Source organism: Alnus glutinosa, chromosome 14, assembly GCF_958979055.1.
Source record: "Alnus glutinosa chromosome 14, dhAlnGlut1.1, whole genome shotgun sequence".
Lineage (NCBI taxonomy): Eukaryota > Viridiplantae > Streptophyta > Magnoliopsida > Fagales > Betulaceae > Alnus > Alnus glutinosa.
Window position 1 is genome coordinate 16671927 of NC_084899.1, and position 20990 is coordinate 16692916.

The 20990-nt window shown below is 40.6% G+C and overlaps 2 protein-coding genes across 2 annotated transcripts; both read right to left on the reverse strand.

Moving 5' to 3' along the window:
• Positions 1-988: 988 nt before the first annotated feature.
• LOC133856636 (G-type lectin S-receptor-like serine/threonine-protein kinase LECRK3) lies at positions 989-3566 on the reverse strand. Its single transcript, XM_062291697.1, has one exon. The coding sequence runs from the start codon at positions 3517-3519 to the stop codon at positions 1189-1191; it is 2331 nt and encodes a 776-aa protein (XP_062147681.1). The 5' UTR covers positions 3520-3566; the 3' UTR covers positions 989-1188.
• A 10438-nt stretch (positions 3567-14004) lies between these two features.
• Positions 14005-16587, reverse strand: LOC133856574 (G-type lectin S-receptor-like serine/threonine-protein kinase LECRK3). Its single transcript, XM_062291632.1, has one exon. It carries the CDS (start codon positions 16584-16586, stop codon positions 14220-14222), a length of 2367 nt encoding a protein of 788 aa, XP_062147616.1. The 5' UTR covers position 16587; the 3' UTR covers positions 14005-14219.
• Positions 16588-20990: the final 4403 nt, after the last annotated feature.

Consider the following 20990-nt stretch of genomic DNA (forward strand, 5'->3'; position numbering starts at 1 on the left):
TAAAGGTTCCATCGATCATGGGCTCTACTACACTAAAGGCAATCTTCAACCTAATGCCTCTGTGATTCAGATTCGGCAAGATGCTCTAATAATTGCAGATGTACCACTTGATTTGCTATGTTTTTAGGTGATTGCCTAGTATCCAGGAGTGCAAAGAAACACATTGTTATCTCAAGATCTAGCACTGAGGCTGAGTATAGATCTTTTATTGTTACTACTGTGGAGCTTTTTTGGCTTAGGATGTTGTTTAAAGAAATTTGTTATTCCTCTTCCTGTTGCTCATTTCCTTTTGTGTGAAAATATTAGTGCTCTAGCTTTGGCTTTTAACCCTGTGTTTCATTCTGGAACCAATTACATGGAGGTTGACTACCACTTTGTTTGCGAAAAGGTTCCTAATCGAGATATAATAGTCAAATTCATCTCTACTAAAGATAAGGTGGCAGATGTATTTACCTAAGGTTTATCTGCTGCTAGATTTCTGTTTTAAAAGTTGAAGTTGATGGTAGTTCTTCCCCCATCACCTTGAGGGGGGCTTTTATAGTATCGAATGTAGAGGATTCAGTTGCAGACGACAGAGCTTCAGTTATTGCAGAAGATGCAGACAAGCCGAGTGCCACACTGTCAAGTAATCAAACAAAAGTTCAAGAAGATAAAAGTTTCTGTTAGCAATTCACAAAGGTTGAACTCTTCTCCAAGTCTACCACCAAGTCTGTCACAGAAGTTGAACTTGTCCTCAAGTTTATTTGCTTGCTTTCCAAAGTTATCAGCACCGGCCCAAGATAACATTCATTCAAATTCTCTAACATATATTGGATAATGGACTAGGTTTATTATCTTTACACTGTTTTAGTTTATAGATTTTGAATTGTATAGCAATTACTTTCCTTATCACTGATTATATAGTTTTACGTTTATATTGTAACTCAAACAATACAATTGTGAATTTTTATAAATGATAAGCTGAGCATATATATACAGTTTTGGTATGTAGCCAAAACCACTTATCCAACTTTATTTTCAGAGAACATACAACCAAAAAAATAGAGCATCCAGGAGACGTGTACATGCATCATATGAATATAAAGCTTACATATTAAAAAAAATAAAAAATAAAACTAAAAATGAAGCATACAAGAACTTGACAACTTTTTTTGTTACACAAATTATGAGGCTCAATCACTTGAGAGCCTATATCGCACTTAGGAAAGAGTTAGGGCTCGGGGGAATTGGAATATCAACAGTCCCTTCCAACATAAGCAAAACCTTCTTCATTGACGGCCGGAGTGACGGTTCATCTTGAATGCACCAAAGTCCTAGTTTAACCATTCTATCTACTTGTTTCTTATCAGCCTCTTCATTCCCAACTAATTTAGTTAGGTCACCAACTTCAAAACAATGGTACACCCATTCTTCAAGAACTGCTTCTTCCTCGGGTAGACTCCAGTCTACACTCTTTCGACGACATATGATCTCCAAGAGCAAAATGCCGTAGCTGTAAACATCTGCTTTCACTGTGATGGGCAGTTTCCGATGCCACTCTGGTGCAACATACCCCTTTGTCCCTCTAATGCCGGTAAAGGTATTGGTTTGGTCTTGCTTGAGCAGCTTTGCCAATCCAAAGTCACAAATTTTTGCACAACGGGACTCATCCATGAGAATGTTCTGAGGCTTTATGTCACAATGAATGATCTGTTGCTCACACTCTTCGTGGAGATAAAGAATCCCCCTTGCCACGTTTCGAGCAATTCCCATTCTTTCATCCCAACAAGGCTGTTTTTCTGGTGTGAAGAGTATATCTGCAAGTGACCCGTTGCTCATGTACTCGTATACCAAAAGCCTATGAATTCCGTCATGGCAATACCCGAGCAGACGGACTAGGTTTCTGTGATGCGTTCTCCCAATAACTTTCATCTCTGTTTGAAACTCTCTTTCCCCTTCAGCCAACACTTTCTCTAGTCTTTTTACAGCTACGACCTTCTGGCAATTTAGCATCGCCCCTTTAAAAACTGCCCCGAATGCTCCTCTACCAACCTCTTCCCTGAAACCATCCGTCACTTTTTCAAGTTCTGAATAAGTGAACGATCGTAGAGCAAAATCGTCACCGAGTTCAACAGTTCCATTACAAGAGAGTTTTCTATATCGGAAATGGTTTTTGTAAAGCACAATTCCGGAAATTACCAACATCATGCATCCAAAAGCACCAATTAAAGCACTAACAATTAGGATGTACACTTGAACCTTTTTCTTGTTTTCTTTCGGCATATTTTCATTTTGAGTAGTGGGTGCAGACGGTGTAGACGTACTTACCTTGATGAAAGCAATGTTTGAATCAGTCAGTTGCCTTCTCCCATATCTCAATGGAAGCCTTTGTTTTCGGCACGTCCTGTCTTTGAATAGCGCAGCTTCACAGTTACAGTCCTCCAAACAGGCTTGTTTGCAAGAATCTTTGAATGGCACTGTCAAGGCAGAATATGAAACATCTTCCCATATGGTGTTAGGCACTTCTTGCATGTTGTATGTAATATCTCTATTTTTGCTTTTGCAACTTTCTGCAGTGAAATTCCTCTCGCAGCCAGCAGTCCAGTTCCCCTGTTGTACCATTTCGAATCCCGGAAGACATACACAGTCAGCCTTTAGATCGTTTGGAACACAAAAACCATTTAATCCGCAAAGACCCTTAGGATCACACTCATCAGATGAAGATGACCATATAATTGACCATTTTCCGTTCTGTTTCAGATTATATGAGTATAGCCGGAATATCCCATCAGCATCTATTCTCGCGAGGTAAATAGTTTCTGCTGTAGGATATCCCCCTTTCGTTAGATTCCCAATGTTGAAACTAGTAGCGTTTAGCAAGTAGAGATAGCCATCCGCATCCATGTTTAGCGTCACGTTATCTCCAAAGCCACCTGCACTAGTAGCAAAGTAAGCATATGTTCCTGTGTCTGGAGTATCCACTGGGTACTGAACAAGGTTTCCATCATTTTGCATCTTCAGGCGGAAGATACCCGTTGAGTGGTCGGTGTCTGAAATACTAGAAAACAGCTCTTTACCTGCAAAGAGACGTTGACTGGGTAGAATTGTATCAGTCGGGTGCTCAAAACTCTGCCATATTATTTTTCGGTCGGAATTGTAGATGACAAAATTACCCGAGTTAAGCATGGAAGCCGAAGCAGACCCAGAAGAATCAGCTACGACGGCAACCTGCTCTTGTGCCAATTGAAGGACAAGCCTGCCATCGCTTGCGAAACGCAAGGTAACATTGCTGGAGACAGGTGGGTCATCACGGTTTGCAGTCCAGACAACGGTCTTCTCAGGAATTCCGGCAATAAAAATCCCAACAGAGTAGTCATCGCCTTGCTTGTAAAATCCAAAGGCATAGAGACCAGAATGTGACAACCACGTTGAGTTTGTGGTGGGTGTTAGAGAAGAGCCTCGGCTCACATTAGACTCCATTTGTTGAGCTGAAGCAGTGAAGAATACAGAGACAACAAGAAACAGAGTGATGAAATCCATAACAAGATAATGATATCTCTCTGTAACTTTCTCCTATCTCCACTTTTCATTTCCCTTCTTACCAATTGGTTTTAACATCAAATTCGCAAAGGACTCAGTCTTCATCCTCTTTCCGACCGTCATTGATTTCTAAAGTCTATGAACTCAGTCAAGAAACGGAATTGTTAAACTTCCGCGAACCACGGATGTTGACGCATCTTCGGAGCCTTGTCCATGACTCTGTCACGCTTTGCTTCTCTATTACGAGCTTTGAATTCAATTGGTTAGAAACTTAGAATTGAAAACTACTGCTTATTTAGAATATAACTACGCATTGGTCTTGCATATTTATATTATAAATGCATATTTATATTATAATCTAAAGTAAAGCATATCAAAGTTATTATTTTTTGGGATAATTGCACCGTTGGTCCCTGTGGTATACCATAATTATTTTTCACTCCCTATGGTTTAAAAAGTTCATGGGAGGTCCTTGTGATATGCAATAATTACAAGTCAATCCCTGGCGTCAAATTCTGTTAAAATTTTTAACAGATTCCGTCAAATGCCACGTCAGCGCCACGTGTCGTCATCTTATTGGTGGCACGTGGCGCTGACATGTCCAATCTTAATAAAATAATATAAATTTATTAAAAAATAAATAAAAATACTTATTTTTTTAAAAAAAATAAAAATTCAAAAAAAAAACAAAAAAAAAAAAGAAAAAACAAAAATGGGGAAAGGGGTGGCCGCGCGCCACCCCCAGAGGCCGCCTGGGGTGGCGCGCGGCCACCCCAGTGGCCGGGGGTGGCGCACGGCCACCCCCAAGGCCATTGGGGGTGGCCCCGCGCCACCCCCAGAGGCCTCCTGGGGTGGCGCGCGGCCACCCCAGTGGCCGGGGGTGGCCATCGGGCCACCCCTAATAGATTAGGCCACCCCTTCAGCTTTTTTTTTTTTGAATTTTTTTATAAAAAAATAAGTATTTTTATTTATTTTTTAATAAATTTATATTATTTTATTAAGATTGGACATGTCAGCGCCATATGCTACCAATAAGATGACGACACGTGGCGCTGACATGGCATTTGACGAAATCTGTTAAAAATTTTAATAGAATTTGACGTCAGGGATCAATTTGTAATTATTGCATATCACAAGGACCTCCCATGAACTTTTTAAACCATAGGGAGTAAAAAATAATTATGGTATAACACAGGGATCAATGGTGCAATTATCCCTTATTTTTTTGAGAAGCACAGCTGTCATGTCATTATGATGATGATGTGAAGTGTGAACCACCATTGTTGACAATTTAATGATGTGGCTCTCGAAATTAGTTTTTAAATTAGTATTTGTGAAAAATAATAATAATAATAATAATAATGACTCATTTTTTACGTCATTTTTACTAAATGATATTTACTTTTTTTATAAAAGTGTTTCCTACTTTTAGCTCACTAGTTAATTGTATAAATTAAATAATTACACTGATTATTTTTCATTAGCTTAAAAAAGAGTTCTATTACATGGATTAAATGGTCGTCATCTGCGTTATCTTGCTATTGGTTTTGATTGATCTGCGTCCGGCCCCTTCTTTGGCTGATCTATGGCGTTGTTGACTTGGTCATCGGTTTTGTTTTATTCAATTAAATATTTTATTTACTTATATTTTTTTTAAATAATTTATAATTTATCCTAGTATTTTTTATTATTTTTTTTTTCTAATTAATTTAAGGAAAATGTTACATGGGGATCCTTATCAATTCTGATTCTAAAAGAAGAAGAAATGGCTGATCCTATAAAAGAAAAAGCTAAAATATATATAAAAAGTATGAAATAGGACAAATAAATGATTCGGTCATTTTAAGGGGCCGCACAAAACGGTTTCATAAGCTAAAAAGCTACAGAATAAGATAAACTTATTTATAATCCCATTTGGGATCAGCAACCACTCGAAGGAGGCTGAAGTGGTATAAGTATTGAAAAAGTCGGAAACTGAAACTAAAGAAGAAAAAAAAGCACCAACACAAATTCAAATACAAAAGTCTCCTCTAAAATAAGACAATAATCCAAATAAGATTAAAAAAAAAAAAACACCCGAAAAATTGCAACAGAGGGCGGATCTCTCTAGCACGTGAGATCCACGCACCAGAGGAAGAGATTCACATGCCGGCACATGGACAATTGACGAAGGAAAGGCGGATGGCGTCGGGTAGCTGGGGCGCCAGTGAACACAGTAGTTCAACGCATCAGAAGAAGAAACCATCGTAAGAACATAGATATAGCTTATAAAAAGCCAAATTTCTCTTAATATTTGAACAACACATCTTAAGCTCATATCATAATGTCGTTAATATGAAATAATACCAATAATTAAATAGGAACACATGTCCATTTTGCTTAGGCACTGCAAAAAAAAAAAAAAAAAGATAGAAAAGAGATCAACTTGACTAGTCACTAATAAAAGGCACATTGGACTCCATGTTTAGCTCCCTAAAAAGTTTTTCAAGTGCTGATAGATAGTTACCAATACGATATCGTCAATACCTTAATAAACACACTTCAACCACCATGAACATTCTATTTCCGCATCCCCCGTCCTCTTTTGGTCTCTCCAGTCTCCAAATTTGTTCTCTCCTACTGCTGCTCTCTCTCCTTTCTCTCTCTCTCTCTCTCTCTCACTTTGAATCACGTACAAGGTTCACGAGAAGATGAAGCGTCATGGACTTCGTTGACCAATCACACCGCACCTTGAACACAACTCTCCTCATCATCATTGTCCCCACTGACATCTAGGGAGTACATTCCTTCCATCTTTTCTGCTCTTTTCTTTTTATGAAGCATATTAAGTTGTGGATTTAGTTTTCTTTAAGTTAATGATGCTATATTTTACTTAATAGCTGTCTTTGTTTTCAAGTTTTTGGTATAGTTATTGAATATATTTTAGCTTGTAAGTTTTTAGTTTCATTTTTCTTTGGTTAATGCGTTTGCCTCTAGCTCTAACCCAACACACAAACCCATTACCTATAGGGAAATGATTTTTCTACGTCAAATTACCCTATATCAATTTTACACCAATACACATAGAGTGTGGGAGCCATGCATGTGGGTTCCATATACATGGTTCTACACCCAATGTGTCTTAATGTAGAATTGATGTAAAGTAATGTAATGTAAGAATAATTTGAAACTATATACCCATACACACCACATAAATCTCGAAATAGTACATCCATGTACTATAATTAATTTGAAGCTTCAAGAAACTGAAGGAGAAAAGTGTTAGGATATTACCTGCTTGTTCTACGTCATCTTGCTCCAAGTCCACTCCCTTCTATTCTTATCCTCTCCAATCTATCAACTTCCATTCTATTTCTCTCTCTCTCTCTCTCTCTCTCTCTCTCTCTCTCTCTCTCTCTCTCTCTCTCTCTCTCTCTCTCTATTTTTTTTTTCTCTCCTAGGGATGTAGGATCGTAAGTTTGGGGGCACACATAATGGAACCTTAGCCCCAAAACAACCTTTTATAGCTCAAGAAGTGATATTTTTGTGTCCCAGGTCCCACCGATCTATTGGTGTTTCCCAACGTTCAAACGGTGCTCCATACTAATTGAACGCTGCTCCAGACCATTCGATTGATGGTCCTAGACAACACTGCACAGTATTTAGTAAAACACACATAACTTTTGCTGCAGGTTTCAAAATTGCGCATATGACCCCATTTAGGAAAGCTCTTTTGAAGACAGATGTTGTGGCAACCATTCCAAGCTTGGTAAGTATCGTCTTATATTAAAAAAAAATCAATAAATGCTTCCATAATCATTATCCTAATCATTCCCCTTTAGTTACCCCTATCTCTATCGAATTTATCAGCATTACATCCGATTTTACATTTTAATCTATGATTTTGGAATGAGGTGTTACAAAACACCCTCTGATCAGACTTCATACTGCCCTTTCTAAAGCTAAACCTTCATCCTATAGCAAGGCTGCTACTGACCGAAGATGAAGAGAAGCTGTGGGGCTCGAATTTGATGCTTTCATGTCAAATGGTACTTGGACTTTGTGTCATAGACCACTCCAACACAACATCATTCGATAAATGGGTTTATAAGGTGAAAAAGAAAGCAAATGGATATGTGGAGAGATTTTTTAACTTAGATTGGTTGCTAAAGGATTTGATCAACGATGTGGAGTGAACTACACTGAGACCTTTAGTTTCATGTTCAAAACTTCAACCATTCAAATTATTCTAGCTATGGCAGTACATCTTGATTGGGAAATTTGACAGCTAGATGTTTCAAATCCTTCTTACACGACAATTTGATTGAAAAGATCTATATTTAGCAGCCTCGAAGATTCGTTGATAAAGAAAAACCAGATTTTGTGTGTAAATTGCACAAAGCCTCTTATGGCTTAAAACAAGTTCCAAGAGCTTGGTTCACTAGGCTGTCCAATTTTCTACTTGATATTGGGTTTACGACCTCCTTCATAGACACATCTCTATTTATCTACACTTGTGGCAAGATTCACATTTACAAGCTTTTGTTTAGGTGCATGATGTAATCTACACGGATACTAATTCATCTGTTATATAGTTCACTTATCATACAGCTGCGACATGAATTCTCTGTGAAGGACTTGGGTTCGTTAAACTTTTTCTTTGGAATTCAAGTCACTCGCAGCAACAATGGTCTCCATCTCTGTCAAATGAAATGTAAATCTAATTTGCTTGGTAGAACAGACATGGATGGTGCAAAACTTACCAAGTCTCCATGCCCATCTGGGTCCAAGTTATCTAAACTTTATGGCGAGTTGTTGCTGGATTCTACTGCCTACAGACACGTCATGGGAGCCCTCCAATATTGTACCCTTACTCGGCTAGAAATTTCATTCTCAGTGTCGTGACAAAACTAATTTCAGACCTTTACACGACACTCAGTCAATCAACTTTGTTAGTACATGCATTCTCCTTCATCTACACATTGGGCAGCTGCAAAGAGTGTTGGGGTGCCTTAAAGGTTCTATCGATCATGGGCTCTACTACACTAAAGGCAATCTTCAACCTAATGCCTCTGTGGTTCACATTCGGCAAGATGCTCTAATGATTGCAGATCTACCACTGGATTTGCTATGTTTTTGGGTAATTGCCTGGTATCCAGGAGCACAAAGAAACACATTGTTGTCTCAAGATCTAGTACTACTGAGTCTGAGTATAGATCTTTAGTTGTTGCTACTGAGGAGCCTTTTTGGCTAAGGATGTTGTTTAAAGAAATTTGTTATTCCTCTTCCTGTTGAAATAAGACAGAATATAATGTATGAAGGCTCAATATTATTAATAGTGATATTAGGTTATATTTATACACCAGTGTAGACATGAAGGGCAAGCACATAATGTGCTGTCTATTTACAAAGAATATGAACGTTGGAGGATTGAGTTTCCTTGTGGAGATGTGTTGCCATGCTGGTCTGCATGACTTGAGGGAGCTGTGGGAGTTGCCTTAGTGGAGCGCATGATATAAGGGAGGTGCGATACTTTCCTAGTCAGGGTGATCGTGATCCTGAGATGGCTGCAGTGTATCTGCTGGAGTGATTTGTGGGATTGGATGAGCTGGAGAGGAGATTGAGGGAGTGTAGTCTAACAGCCCCCCGCAAGCTGAAGGGGGTACAAGGACAACCTTGAGCTTGGATCGGAGAACACAGAAACGTGCGGAGGTCAGACCTTTAGTGAATACATCGGCTATTTGATCATGAGTGGAGATAAATTTGAGAAGAACGTCTTTGTTCACAACTTTTTCTCGAATGAAGTGGTAGTCGACTTCGATGTGCTTGGTACCGGCATGATGGACAGGGTTGGAGGCGAGAGCGAGGGCGCCAATGTTGTCACACCAAATCGTAGGTGGGACGGGAAGAGATATGAAGAGGTCCTTGAGGAGCATACGGAGCCAGTAGACTTCAGATGTAACAGTGGCTAAGGCGCGGTATTCAGCCTCGGTGCTGGAGTGTGCGACAACCGGTTGCTTCTTGGCGCACCAGGAGACGAGGCAGGGACCGAGAAAGACACCAAAACCGGTAGTGGAACGACGGCTGTCTGGATCACCTGCCCAATCAGAGTCACAGTAGGCTGCAATAGTGAGAGACCCAGGGCGGAAGAGGAGACCATGATCAATGCTGCCTTTGAGATAGCGCAGCACCCTCTTGGCAGCAATCCAATGGGCAGAGGAAGGAGAGTGCATGAACTGACAGAGCTGGTTAACGGAGTAGGCGATGTCGGGTCTGGTGATGGTGCAGTACTGCAGGGCACCCACAATCTGGTGGTAAGTGGAGGCATCAGACTCAGACAGGGGATCACCAGAGGAGACTGAGAGTTTGGAGCCGGAAACGGTTGGAGTAGTGTAAGGCTTGGCACCAGCCATGGAGGATCGGTGAAGGAGATCGATGATGTACTTGGACTGCCGAATGTGGAGTCCGTCATTGTCACAATGAGCCTGCATGCTGAGGAAGAAGCCCAGGTCGCCGAGGTCCTTCATGGCGAAGACAGATTGTAGTTGAGAAATGATGGAATGGAGGACGGTGGAGTTGGTCCCGGTGATGAGGATGTCATCTACATACACCAAAAGATAAAGAGTAACGTTAGACTGATAGTAGATAAATAAAGAGGTGTCAACCGAAGATGAGTGAAAACCAATGTCAAAGAGAGCTTGAGAGAGGCGAGTAAACTAGGCCCGGGGGGCCTGTTTGAGGCCATAGATGGCCTTGTTCAGTTTGCAAACATGGTCCGGGTATGTCATGTCAACAAAGCCACGGGGTTGCTCCATAAAGACAGCTTCAGTTAAGTGGCCGTGGAGGAAGGCGTTGGATACGTCCAGCTGACGGATGCTCCAGTTGAAGTGAACAGCAATGGCGAGGACAACACGGATGGTGGTGGACTTGATGACAGGACTGAAGGTCTCGGTGAAATCCACGCCGCTATGCTGGTCGAAGCCTTTGGCGACCAAGCGAGCCTTGAACCTCTCAATAGAACCGTCTTGTTTGCGTTTCACCTTGTAAACCCACCTATTGCGAACAATGTTGTGATTCCGTGGTCGGGGGCAGAGGGTCCAAGTGCCATTGGCTAGAAGGGCATCAAACTCGGCACCCATGGCAGCACGCCATTCAGGGGATGAAGCAGCTTGAGAGTAGCAAGTAGGTTCCAGAGGGGTAACTATAGTGGAAAGGGCGCGTAGGGGGTGACGAGTGGAGTAGAACAGTTTATAATTGGAAAAATCTTTGGGGTAGGGACTGTAGGAGGTCCAGGGATGGTGGAGGGAGGAGGGGCCGGAGGTTCAGCTGAGGGAGCTGGGGAGGGGAGAGTAGGCAAGGCCGAGGAGGGGGATGGAGAAGCAGGACTGGAAGGGAGAGGGGTGGGGGAAGGGGATGGAGATGGTGTAAGAACCGGTGTGGGGGAGGGAACAGAATCGGTTGGGGGGGAAGGAAGTCTTGTAAGGAGATTAGAGGGAATGGACTCATAGGGAAGGAGGATGGGCCTGGGAGCAGGGGAGATGGCAGCAGGGTGAGTGGTAGTGTTGAGCTTGGCAGGGTAGGTGGTTTCATGAAAGACCACATGGCGAGTGATAAAAATTTTGTTGGAGAGAGGGTCAAGGCACCTGTACCCCTTGTAGTTCATACCATAGCCCAAGAAGATGCACCTTTTGCTGCGAAACATGAGCTTGTGAGAAGCATAAGGGCGTAAAAGTGGAAAACATAAGCAGCCAAATGAACGAAGCAGAGAGTAGTCAGGGGATTGTTGAAAAAGCATAAAATAGGGAGATCAATTATGCAATAGAGGTATTGGCAGTCTATTAATAAGAAACACAGCAGTAAGGAAGGATTCTACCCAATAAGCTTGAGGAAGGCCGGATTGTGCAAGAAGGGAGAGCCCCATCTCCACGACATGGCGGTGTTTGCGCTCGGCAAGCCCATTCTGTTGAGCTGTGTAGGGACAGCTAATGCGATGAAAGATACCATGGGATTCCAACAGAGAAGTGAACTGTTTAGACAGAAATTCTCCACCCCCATCGGACTGCAGCTGCTTAATGTTAGTGGAGAATTGATTTTCAACCAAAGATTTAAATTTTAAGAAGGCAGTATAGACATCAGATTTAAGACACATAGGATAAAGCCATGAATATCTGGAAAAATCATCTATAAAAATAACATAGTACCGAAAACCACTCAATGATACAACCGGAGAGCACCACACATCAGTGTGAATTAATTGTAAGGGTGCTGTGGATACACGAGTGGAAAAGGGGAAGGGGAGTTGTTTACTCTTAGCTAATTGACATGGTTCACACACTGCTTTATTGGAGAGGGACCCGGTGAAGGGCAAGTGGTGATTATTCAAAATATGATTAACAATAGAGGAGGAGGGGTGACCAAAGCGGGAATGCCACACTGAAACAGACGTCTTCACACCAAGAAGAGCACTGAGTAGCCGATTTTTGGGGAGAGCAACCTTGGAGGTGTAGTCCATCCTGTGAAAACAGTCCAAGGCACGATGACTGGTTTTGCCACAGATTTGGCAAGGAGAATATTTAGGAGCAGGGGAAGCAGGTTGGTTGGGCTGCTGTCGGGGTGAGTAGTGCTGGCGTGGAGCAGGGGACCGGGGAGAAGGTTGGTTGGATGGTGGGAAACGTCGAGAGGTGTTGTTGCGAGGGGGAGGTCGATTTTTCTTGGAAGAGGAAAAAGAGGGCTTATGAGACAGCAGCGCAACAGAGGAGTCAGTACCGACCGAGGATTGTTGATTTTCAACCAACTGTTCAATGGACAACAGTTCAGTAGTAAAGTCTTCTACAGTGAGGGAGGAGTCACGAGTGGCCAGCGAGAGAGAGACAACAAAAGGGTTGAAGGCTGGGTTCAAACCACCAAGGATGTAGGTGATTAGTTCATCATCCTCAATGGCTTTCCCCACCGTAGCCAGTTGGTGTGCCAAAAGCTTGGCAAGGTTCACATATTCTGCACAGGACTTGGAACCCTGGTGGAGGGTCTGGAGTTGGCGACGGAGCTGAGCGATCCGAGTGCGGGATGGAGATGCAAATTTGGTGGCGAGATATTTCCAGACTTGGTGAGAGGTTTGAAGGCCATATATTGTAGACAGAACACTTTCAGCAAGTGTGATGTTTATCCAACTAAGGATAAATTGATCCTTTTTAACCCAAAGGGAGAATGCAGGATTCAGTGAGGGTTCTTCCTTTTCAGTAGTAGGAGGAAGAAACTGAGGTGGGCACGGCTCGGTTCCATCAACAATGCCCATAAGATCATGGCTTTTCAGTATAGGAACAATTGTAAAAGACCATGTGATATAGTTTGGCCCTTCAAGTTTGAGGGAGACCAAAGGAGTACGGTTAGGGAAAACATAGTTTGTAACAGTGGAGGAGGAGGAGGCCATAGGATCGAAAAAAAAAAAATGAGCGTGAGCTTTAAAACAGCTTTGATACCATAAAATAAGGCAGAATAAAATGTATGAAGGCTCAATATTATTAACAGTGATATTAGGTTATATTTATACACCAGTGTAGACATGAAGGGCAAGCACATAATGTGCTGTCTATTTACAAAGAATATGAACGTTGGAGGATTGAGTTTCCTTGTGGAGATGTGTTGCCATGCTGGTCTGCATGACTCGAGGGAGCTGTGGGAGTTGCCTTAGTGGAGCGCATGATATAAGGGAGGTGCGATACTTTCCTAGTCAGGGTGATCGTGATCCTGAGATGGCTGCAGTGTATCTGCTGGAGTGATTTGTGGGATTGGATGAGCTGGAGAGGAGATTGAGGGAGTGTAGTCTAACACCTGTTGCTCATTTCCTTTGGTGTGAAAATATTAGTGCTCTAGCTTTGGCTTTTAACCGTGTTTCATACTTGAACCAAGTACATAGAGGTTGACTATCACTTTGTTTGCGAAAAGTTTCTTAACTGAGATATAATAGTCAAATTCATCTCTAGCTACTAAAGATAAGGTGGCAGATGTATTTACCAAAGGTTTATCTGCAGCTAGATTTCTGTTTCAAAAGTAAAGTTGATGGTAGTTCTTCCCCCATCACCTTGAGGGGGGCTATTAAAGTATCAAATGTAGAGGATTCAGTTGCAGACAAGCCGAGTGCCACACTGTCAAGTAATCAAACATAAGTTCAAGAAGATAAAGACATAAAGTTTCTGTTAGCAATTCACAAAGGTTCAACTCTACTCCAAGTCTACCAGCAAGTCTGTCACAGAAGTTGAACTTGTCCTCAAGTCTATTTGCTAGCTCTCCAAAGTTATCAGCACCGGCCCAAGATAACATTCTTTCAAATTCTCAAACATTGGATAATGGACTACGATGACATCTTTATTATCTTTGTTCTGTTTTAGTTTAGAGTGTATAGCAATTACTTTCCTTATCACTGATTATATGGTTTTACGTTTATGTTGTAACTCACACTGTAATTGTAAATTTTTATAAATGATAAGCAGAGCATACAGTTTTGGTATCTAGCCAAAATCACTTATCCACCTTTATTTTCAGAGAACATACAACCAAAAAAATAGAGCATTGAGAAGACGTGTACATGCATCATATGAATGTAAAGCTTACATATTCAAAAATTCAAAATTCAAAATTCAAAAAAAAAAAAAAAAAAAAAAAAAATTCATTCAACAACTTAACAACTTTGTTATACAAATTATGAGGCTCAATCACTTGAGAGCCTATATCGCACTTAGGAAAGATTCAGGGTTAGGAGGGATTGGAATATCAACAGTCCCTTCCAACATAAGCAGAACCTTCTTCATTGCGGGCCGGAGTGCTGGTTCATACTGAACGCACCAAAGTCCCAGTTTAACCATTCTCTCTGCTTGTTTCTGGTCAACCTCTTCTGCATCCCCAAGTAATTTAGCAAGGTCGCTAGCTTCAAAACAATGGTAGGCCCATTCTTCAAGGACGGATTCTTCCTCGGTTAGATTCCAGTCAACACACTTTCGACAACATATGATTTCCAAGAGCACAATACCATAGCTGTAAACATCTGCTTTCATTGTGATGGGCAATTTCCGATGCCACTCCGGTGCAACATACCCCTTGGTCCCTCTGATGCCGGTAAAGGTTTTGGTTTGGTTTTGCTTTAGCAGCTTTGCCAATCCAAAGTCAGAGATTTTTGCACAACCAAACTCATCCATGAGAATGTTTTGAGGCTTTATGTCACAATGAATGATCTGTTGCTCACACTCTTCATGGAGATAAAGAATTCCTCTTGCTACATCACGAGCAATTCCCATTCTTTCATCCCAGCAAGGTTTTTTTTCTTGTGTGAAGAGTACATCTGCAAGCGAGCCCTTGCTCATGTACTCATAAACCAAAAGCCTGTTAGTTCCGTCATGACAATACCCGAGCAGTTGGATAAGGTTTCTGTGATGCGTTCTCCCAATAACTTTCATCTCAGTTTGAAACTCTCTTTCTCCTTCAGCCAACACTTTCTCTAGTCTTTTGATAGCTACAATCTTCTGGCCATTCAATATTGCCCCTTTATAAACTGCCCCAAATGATCCTCTACCAACCTCTTCCCTGAAACCGCCAGTCACTTGCTCAAGTTCAGAATAAGTGAACGATCGTGGGGCAAAATCGTCACCGAGTTCAACATTTCCAATACAAGAGAGTTTTCTATACCGAAAATGATTTTTATAAAACACTACCCCGGAAATTACCAACATCATGCATCCGAAAGCAACAAATGAAGCACCAATAATTAGGATGTCCACTCGAAGCACTTTGTTGTTTTCTTTCGGTATATTTCCATTAATATTTGGAGTAGTGGGTGTAGACAAACTTACCTTGATGAAAGCTATGAATGAATCACCGGGTCGCCTTCTCCCATATCTCAATGGAAGCCTTTGTTTTCGGCACGTCCTGTCTTTGAATAGCGCAGCTTCACAGTTACAGTCCTCCAAACAGGCTTGTTTGCAAGAATCTTTGAATGGCACTGTCAAATCAGAATATGAAAATTCTTCCCATATGGTGTTGGGCACTTCTTGCATGTTGTATGTAATATCGCCATTTTTGCTTTTGCAACTTTCTTCCGAGAAATTCCTCGCGCAGCCAGCAGTCCAGTTGCCCTGTTGTACCATTTCGAATCCCGGAAGACATACACATTCAGCCTTTAGATCGTTTGGAACGCAAAAACCATTTAATCCGCAAAGACCCTTTGGATCACACTCATCAGATGAAGATGACCATACAATTGACCAGTTTCCGTTCTGTTTCAGATTATGTGAGTATAGCCGGAATATCCCAGCCGCGTCAAGTCTCACGAGGTAAATAGTTTCTTCTGTAGGATATCCTCCATCCGTTAGATTCCTAATGTTGAAACTAGTACCGTTTAGTAAGTAGAGATGACCATCAGCATCCAAGTTTAGCGTCACGTTATTTCCAGAGCCATCTGTTCCCGTCGCAAAGTAAGCATTTTGTACTTGTACAGACTGAGCACCCACCGGATACTGAACAAGGTTTCCGTCAGTTTGCATCGCCAGACGGAAGATGCCCGTAGAGTGTTGAGTGTCTGAAATGCTAGAAATCAGCTCATGACCTGCTAAGAGGCGTTGACTGGTTAAAATTGTATCAGTCGGGTGCTCAAAACTCTGCCATATTATTTCTTGATCGGAGTTATAGATGACAAAATTGCCAGAGTTAAGCATGGAAGCGGAAGCAGACCCAGAAGAATCAGCTACGACGGCAACCTGCTCTTGTGCCAATTCAAGGACAAGCCTGCCATCGCTTGTGAAAAGCAAGGTAGCATCGCTAGAGACAGGTGGGTCATCACGGTTTGCAGTCCAGACAACAGTCTTCTCGGGAATTCCAGCAATAAAAATCCCAACAGAGTAGCCATTCCCTTGCTTGTAAAATCCAAAGGCATAGAGACCAGAATGTGACAACCACGTTGAGTTTGTGGTGGGTGATAGAGAAGAGCCTCGGCTCACATTAGACTGGATTTGTTGTGCTGAAGCAGTAAAAAATGCAGAGACAAGAAGAAACAGAGTGATGAAATCCATAACAAGATAATGACGTTTTTTCATATTTTTCATTTCCTATCAGAACAATTGGTTTTATCATGAAATTCCCAACGGACTCAGTCTTCAGTCTCTTTCCGACAGTCATTGACCTACAAAGTCTACGAAGTCATGTTCAAAAAAAAAAGAAAAGTCTACGAAGTCAGTCAAGAAACGGAATTGTGAAACTTCCGAGAATCAGGCAGTTGACGCGTCTTGCGAGCCGTGTCCATGACTCTCTCACCGGGTCTCACGGCAACAAATTCCAGCTAGAAGTCTATTGAGTAGTGTGAGCCACGCGCCGCTTTTTTCTAGCCGATCTCGGCGGTTTTTGGTCGTCAGGCTTCGGTCCTCCATCTGGGGGGCGCCGGTGTCGGCGCGTGTCCCCCATGCGCCGCCGTCCTGCTTCTTGGCCCTTTTCCTTCACTGCCAGCAGCTTGTTTTTGGGTGGTCTCTGCTTCAGTGTAGTGTGTTTATTCTCTTTTCTTGGGTCACAGTCTGCTTGTGTTGGGTTCAATTTTTACGGGAATATTTGTTGGCTAATTGCTAAATCTGGTCTCTTTTCTTTAGAAAGTGAGCGTTAATGTATAGAGACTCAAATGACTTTCTTGTAAAAGTTGTTTTTTTGCTTTGGCAGCTGTTTATAAAGTCAGATCCTTCTTATTTAGAGAATGGGGGACTTGTCCCTTATTTTCAAGTTGTAAGCCTTAGGCTGTTCACCGTATCAATGATAGATTACCGTTTCCGTTCAAAGAAAAAAAAAAAAAAAAGTAGTGTCTATCTTTATTGCGTGTAGTTGATGCCAGTACTCCCTGTACGTACTTCAAATGAGTTCTAATTAATGGACTGTCTCGGCGTTTCCCCTTTCCTTGGATTATCAATGACACTGTTGACTTGGTCATTGGTTTTGTTTTATTTAATAAAATATTTTTATTAATTTTAAGTTTTTTAAGACTATCAAACTATCGTTCTATTGTCAATGTGCCCCTCAGACTATCACTTTATTGTCAATGTGCTCCTCAAACTACCAATTGTACTAATATCCCTAATAACAAAAATAACTTTCATACTTTGTGTCATTCATCTCTTCGTCAAAGGCGAAAACTCTCTGTTCTCTCTCCTGAAATCTCCCTCCCTAAAACGTCCGGCTGCTGAGGGGGAGGTAGTGATTTTCACTGCCTCCTCCTCCCCTTTCCCCTTTTCTTCCCTCTTCCTCCTTCCCCCTCCCTTTCTTGCCTCTTCTGAGGCCCTACTCTCCTCTTCGGAGGCTTTATCCTTCGCCCTAGGCGACTTATCTTGGTTCAATGGGTCTACCGGCTTCTCCTCCACCTCTGGTCTGATTGCAGCTCCCATCCATCGTCTCCATCCTCGGATCTGATCACTTCCACAAGTTCTTATATTTGATTTCTTCAAAGTCAGATCTATCCACTTTTGGAAGCTCCACCATCTCACGTTCCACACCACCGTGCTCCGGGTTTCCTCCGCTTCGATCTGCCGGCCGCCATCTGTCAAGCCGACCTCCACGCGCCGGCGCGTGCCCATCACGCACCTGCGAGTAGATCTTACTCGCGGGCACGTGTGCTCCACGCACCAACGCGTGGTTGTTGCTAACCGGCGTGTTTCGGCTTCTTTCGCCTCCTCCAGCTGCCGTCGACCTCCTGTGGAATTTAAGGCACCTTTCACCGGCGCGTGGTGTTCACGCGCCGTCGTCAAAGGGCCATGCCGCCGTTGCACTATTATGTTAATTGTTTTTTCCTGTTTTTTCTGGGCTTTTTGTTGTATTTCTTTGTTACTTAGGATTTTCTGTTGTATATTCTGTTGTGATCTCTGTAATGGTTACCCAAGTGGTGTTTGGATCCTCCGGATTCTGCAACCACCCTTTACCACCTTTACTGGTGGCCCAGGTTCTTGGCATCCGTGTCAAGGCTCAATAGGCCCGCATCTTCGGAAGCATTGCCTCCGCGTACTTTCATTCATAGGTTTTAATGTTTTTTTCTTAACGTTATGGGTTGCCCAGCCCTAGTTTAATGTAATTTCTTCTTAACGTACTTATATAAAAAATAAAAAAAAAAATAAAAAAAAAAAATAAAAAAAGAAACTTTCATAAAATTATAAAATTCTTTAAATTATATATATATATATATATATATATATATATATATATATATAAACAAAACAAAAACAAAAAAAAAAAAAAACAAGAAAAAAGGAACAGACAGCTTTTTTTTTTTTTTTTTTTTTTTTTTTTTTTTTTTTTTTTTTCTTTCTTTTAGAAATGATACACATACATGTTTATGAGTAATGCTAGAAGTATTTTTTGCATCACTCATGTATCTCAAAAAATGAGATGCCTTTTAAAATCACTATTGGGCTTAAGCCATCTCATTTTTGGAGAGACACAAGAGTGACACATGAGAGACTTCTAGAATTACTGCATCTCCCACACATCTCTATACAACCAAGTTTCAAATCCACAAATGAATTTGCGGGAACCAATATGAGTCTCATAGATCCAATAATAAATTTGAAAATGAAATATATAGAAAATTGTTGTTCAAATATCTACCTAACTAAATAGATAAATATTTGTACGTTTTACTCGCAAGTGCACAAGATCAGAAAAATAGTATAGTAGGCAAATACGAGATCATTTCCACGAGGATTGGTAAATTATGCTTAAAAGATTCCCTAAATAATTAAGATAAGTGTAAAGAAATAAAAATATTAATAAGATATAATAAAAGACAAGACAAAAATATTGAATAAATATAATAGGAGATAAGGTAGGGCTTCGATATTCACTGCTAATCATACTCAATTAAGATTCACAATGTCAATTCTACTATCATAACTTGACACTTAATGCTTACCAGCCACAAGGGAATGGTATATTCTCATAAAGTTATTGATTTTCCTGAGCAACGAGTTAGGCATGGTATCTACTCCAACTCTTTTCTTCCTTGAAGGATTTAGCATGGTATCTACTAAGTTGTTCTTCAAGAAAGTATAAATTTATGAAAACCAGCAAACACACTCAGATTGGAACATGGTATCTATTCCAGTTGTCTTTATGTTGATTAATCCAAGGACATGTGATGGGGTTCTTTTGTTACTTTATTATGCCCAGGACTCAGTCATCTAAATTAACATAAACAACAAATCCATACCACATGCATATGATGATCAAGCAAAAACATGAGAGGAATTCAAGAAAATATGAAATAATCAAGTTAAGCATCAATATATGAATTGTAGCAAATGTGCCAATTGAAAACCTTAATGAGACATAATTAGGGCTTCAATCAAGCCCTAACTAAAGTATTAGTTACAACTAATATAAACTAAAATTATATACATATAGAAAATAAATAAAGAAAGAAAGAAAATAAAAACTAGAAAGAACCTCCTTCTTGATGTAGCATTTGATTCTTCCTCAAAACTTGTGCGTATTTTTCTTCAAAAGTTAGAGACCTATTTATAGGGATTAGAGAAGCTCTAGAGGCTCTAGAAATCCTAGAACAATTATAAATAGGTCTTCTAGTCCAAATAGAATAATTACAAGTCTTTTCATTTTCTGAAATTTCAATCCAAGTAGGAAAATGATTCCAAATTCGTATAGATTTGCGGTTCTTTATTGCGGGGCAATTTTGGCATAGTAAACATCTGAAATAGGAAAAACTTATTTCTGACATATTTGTTCCATTTTTTATTAACTTTCCAACGCCACCAATTTTGTTATAATCTGATACTTAAACCGAAAGTTAGGATTAAATTACAAAGACATGCTCATTCTAGATTTTTGCCGACTTCTCTTTCCTTAAATTCAAAATTAATTTGGAGTTGAATCTTTCCAAAAGTGAGTTTGCTGACTTTGTTATAATCTTGGAATTTGATGGATTTTCTTCCAAAACTTGTAAAATATAAGAAAATACAAACACAACACAAAACATCAAACTATAACAAAACTAAGAGCTTAACATATGTAAATCAAGGTGCTTGAATGTGTAATATTCAACATGTAACGCCCTAGAAATATTTAATGGGTTTATTAGGATGAAAAATAAAAATAAGTCTACCTCGGGTGGTAAAATAAAACAAAATTCATTTTTGATCTTATAGACTTGTAAATTGTGACTATGAAAATAAAATGTAAGAGAATATTTTTAAGTTTAAAAGAATTAGGAATTGCAAATTGAATAAATAAATAAATGAATAAATGAAATAATAAATAAATATTTTATATATATATATATATATATATACCAGCTGGGCCGCACGGCCTTTCAGTTGAAAGGCCGTACGGCCACACATGAACAGAAGGGCTTGGCCCTTCGGTTCCAAAAAAAAAAAAAAAAATAGTAACAACGTGAGGCGCATGTGCGCCTCACTTAAAGGGAGAAACAGGGATGAGACAGTAGCCTCATCCCTGTCTGCGGCAAG

Excerpts from the sequence above, each read along its gene's own strand:
- LOC133856574 (XM_062291632.1), bottom strand. The coding sequence starts at position 16,586 with ATGAAAAATATGAAAAAACGTCATTATCTTGTTATGGATTTCATCACT.
- LOC133856636 (XM_062291697.1), bottom strand. The coding sequence starts at position 3,519 with ATGGATTTCATCACTCTGTTTCTTGTTGTCTCTGTATTCTTCACTGCT.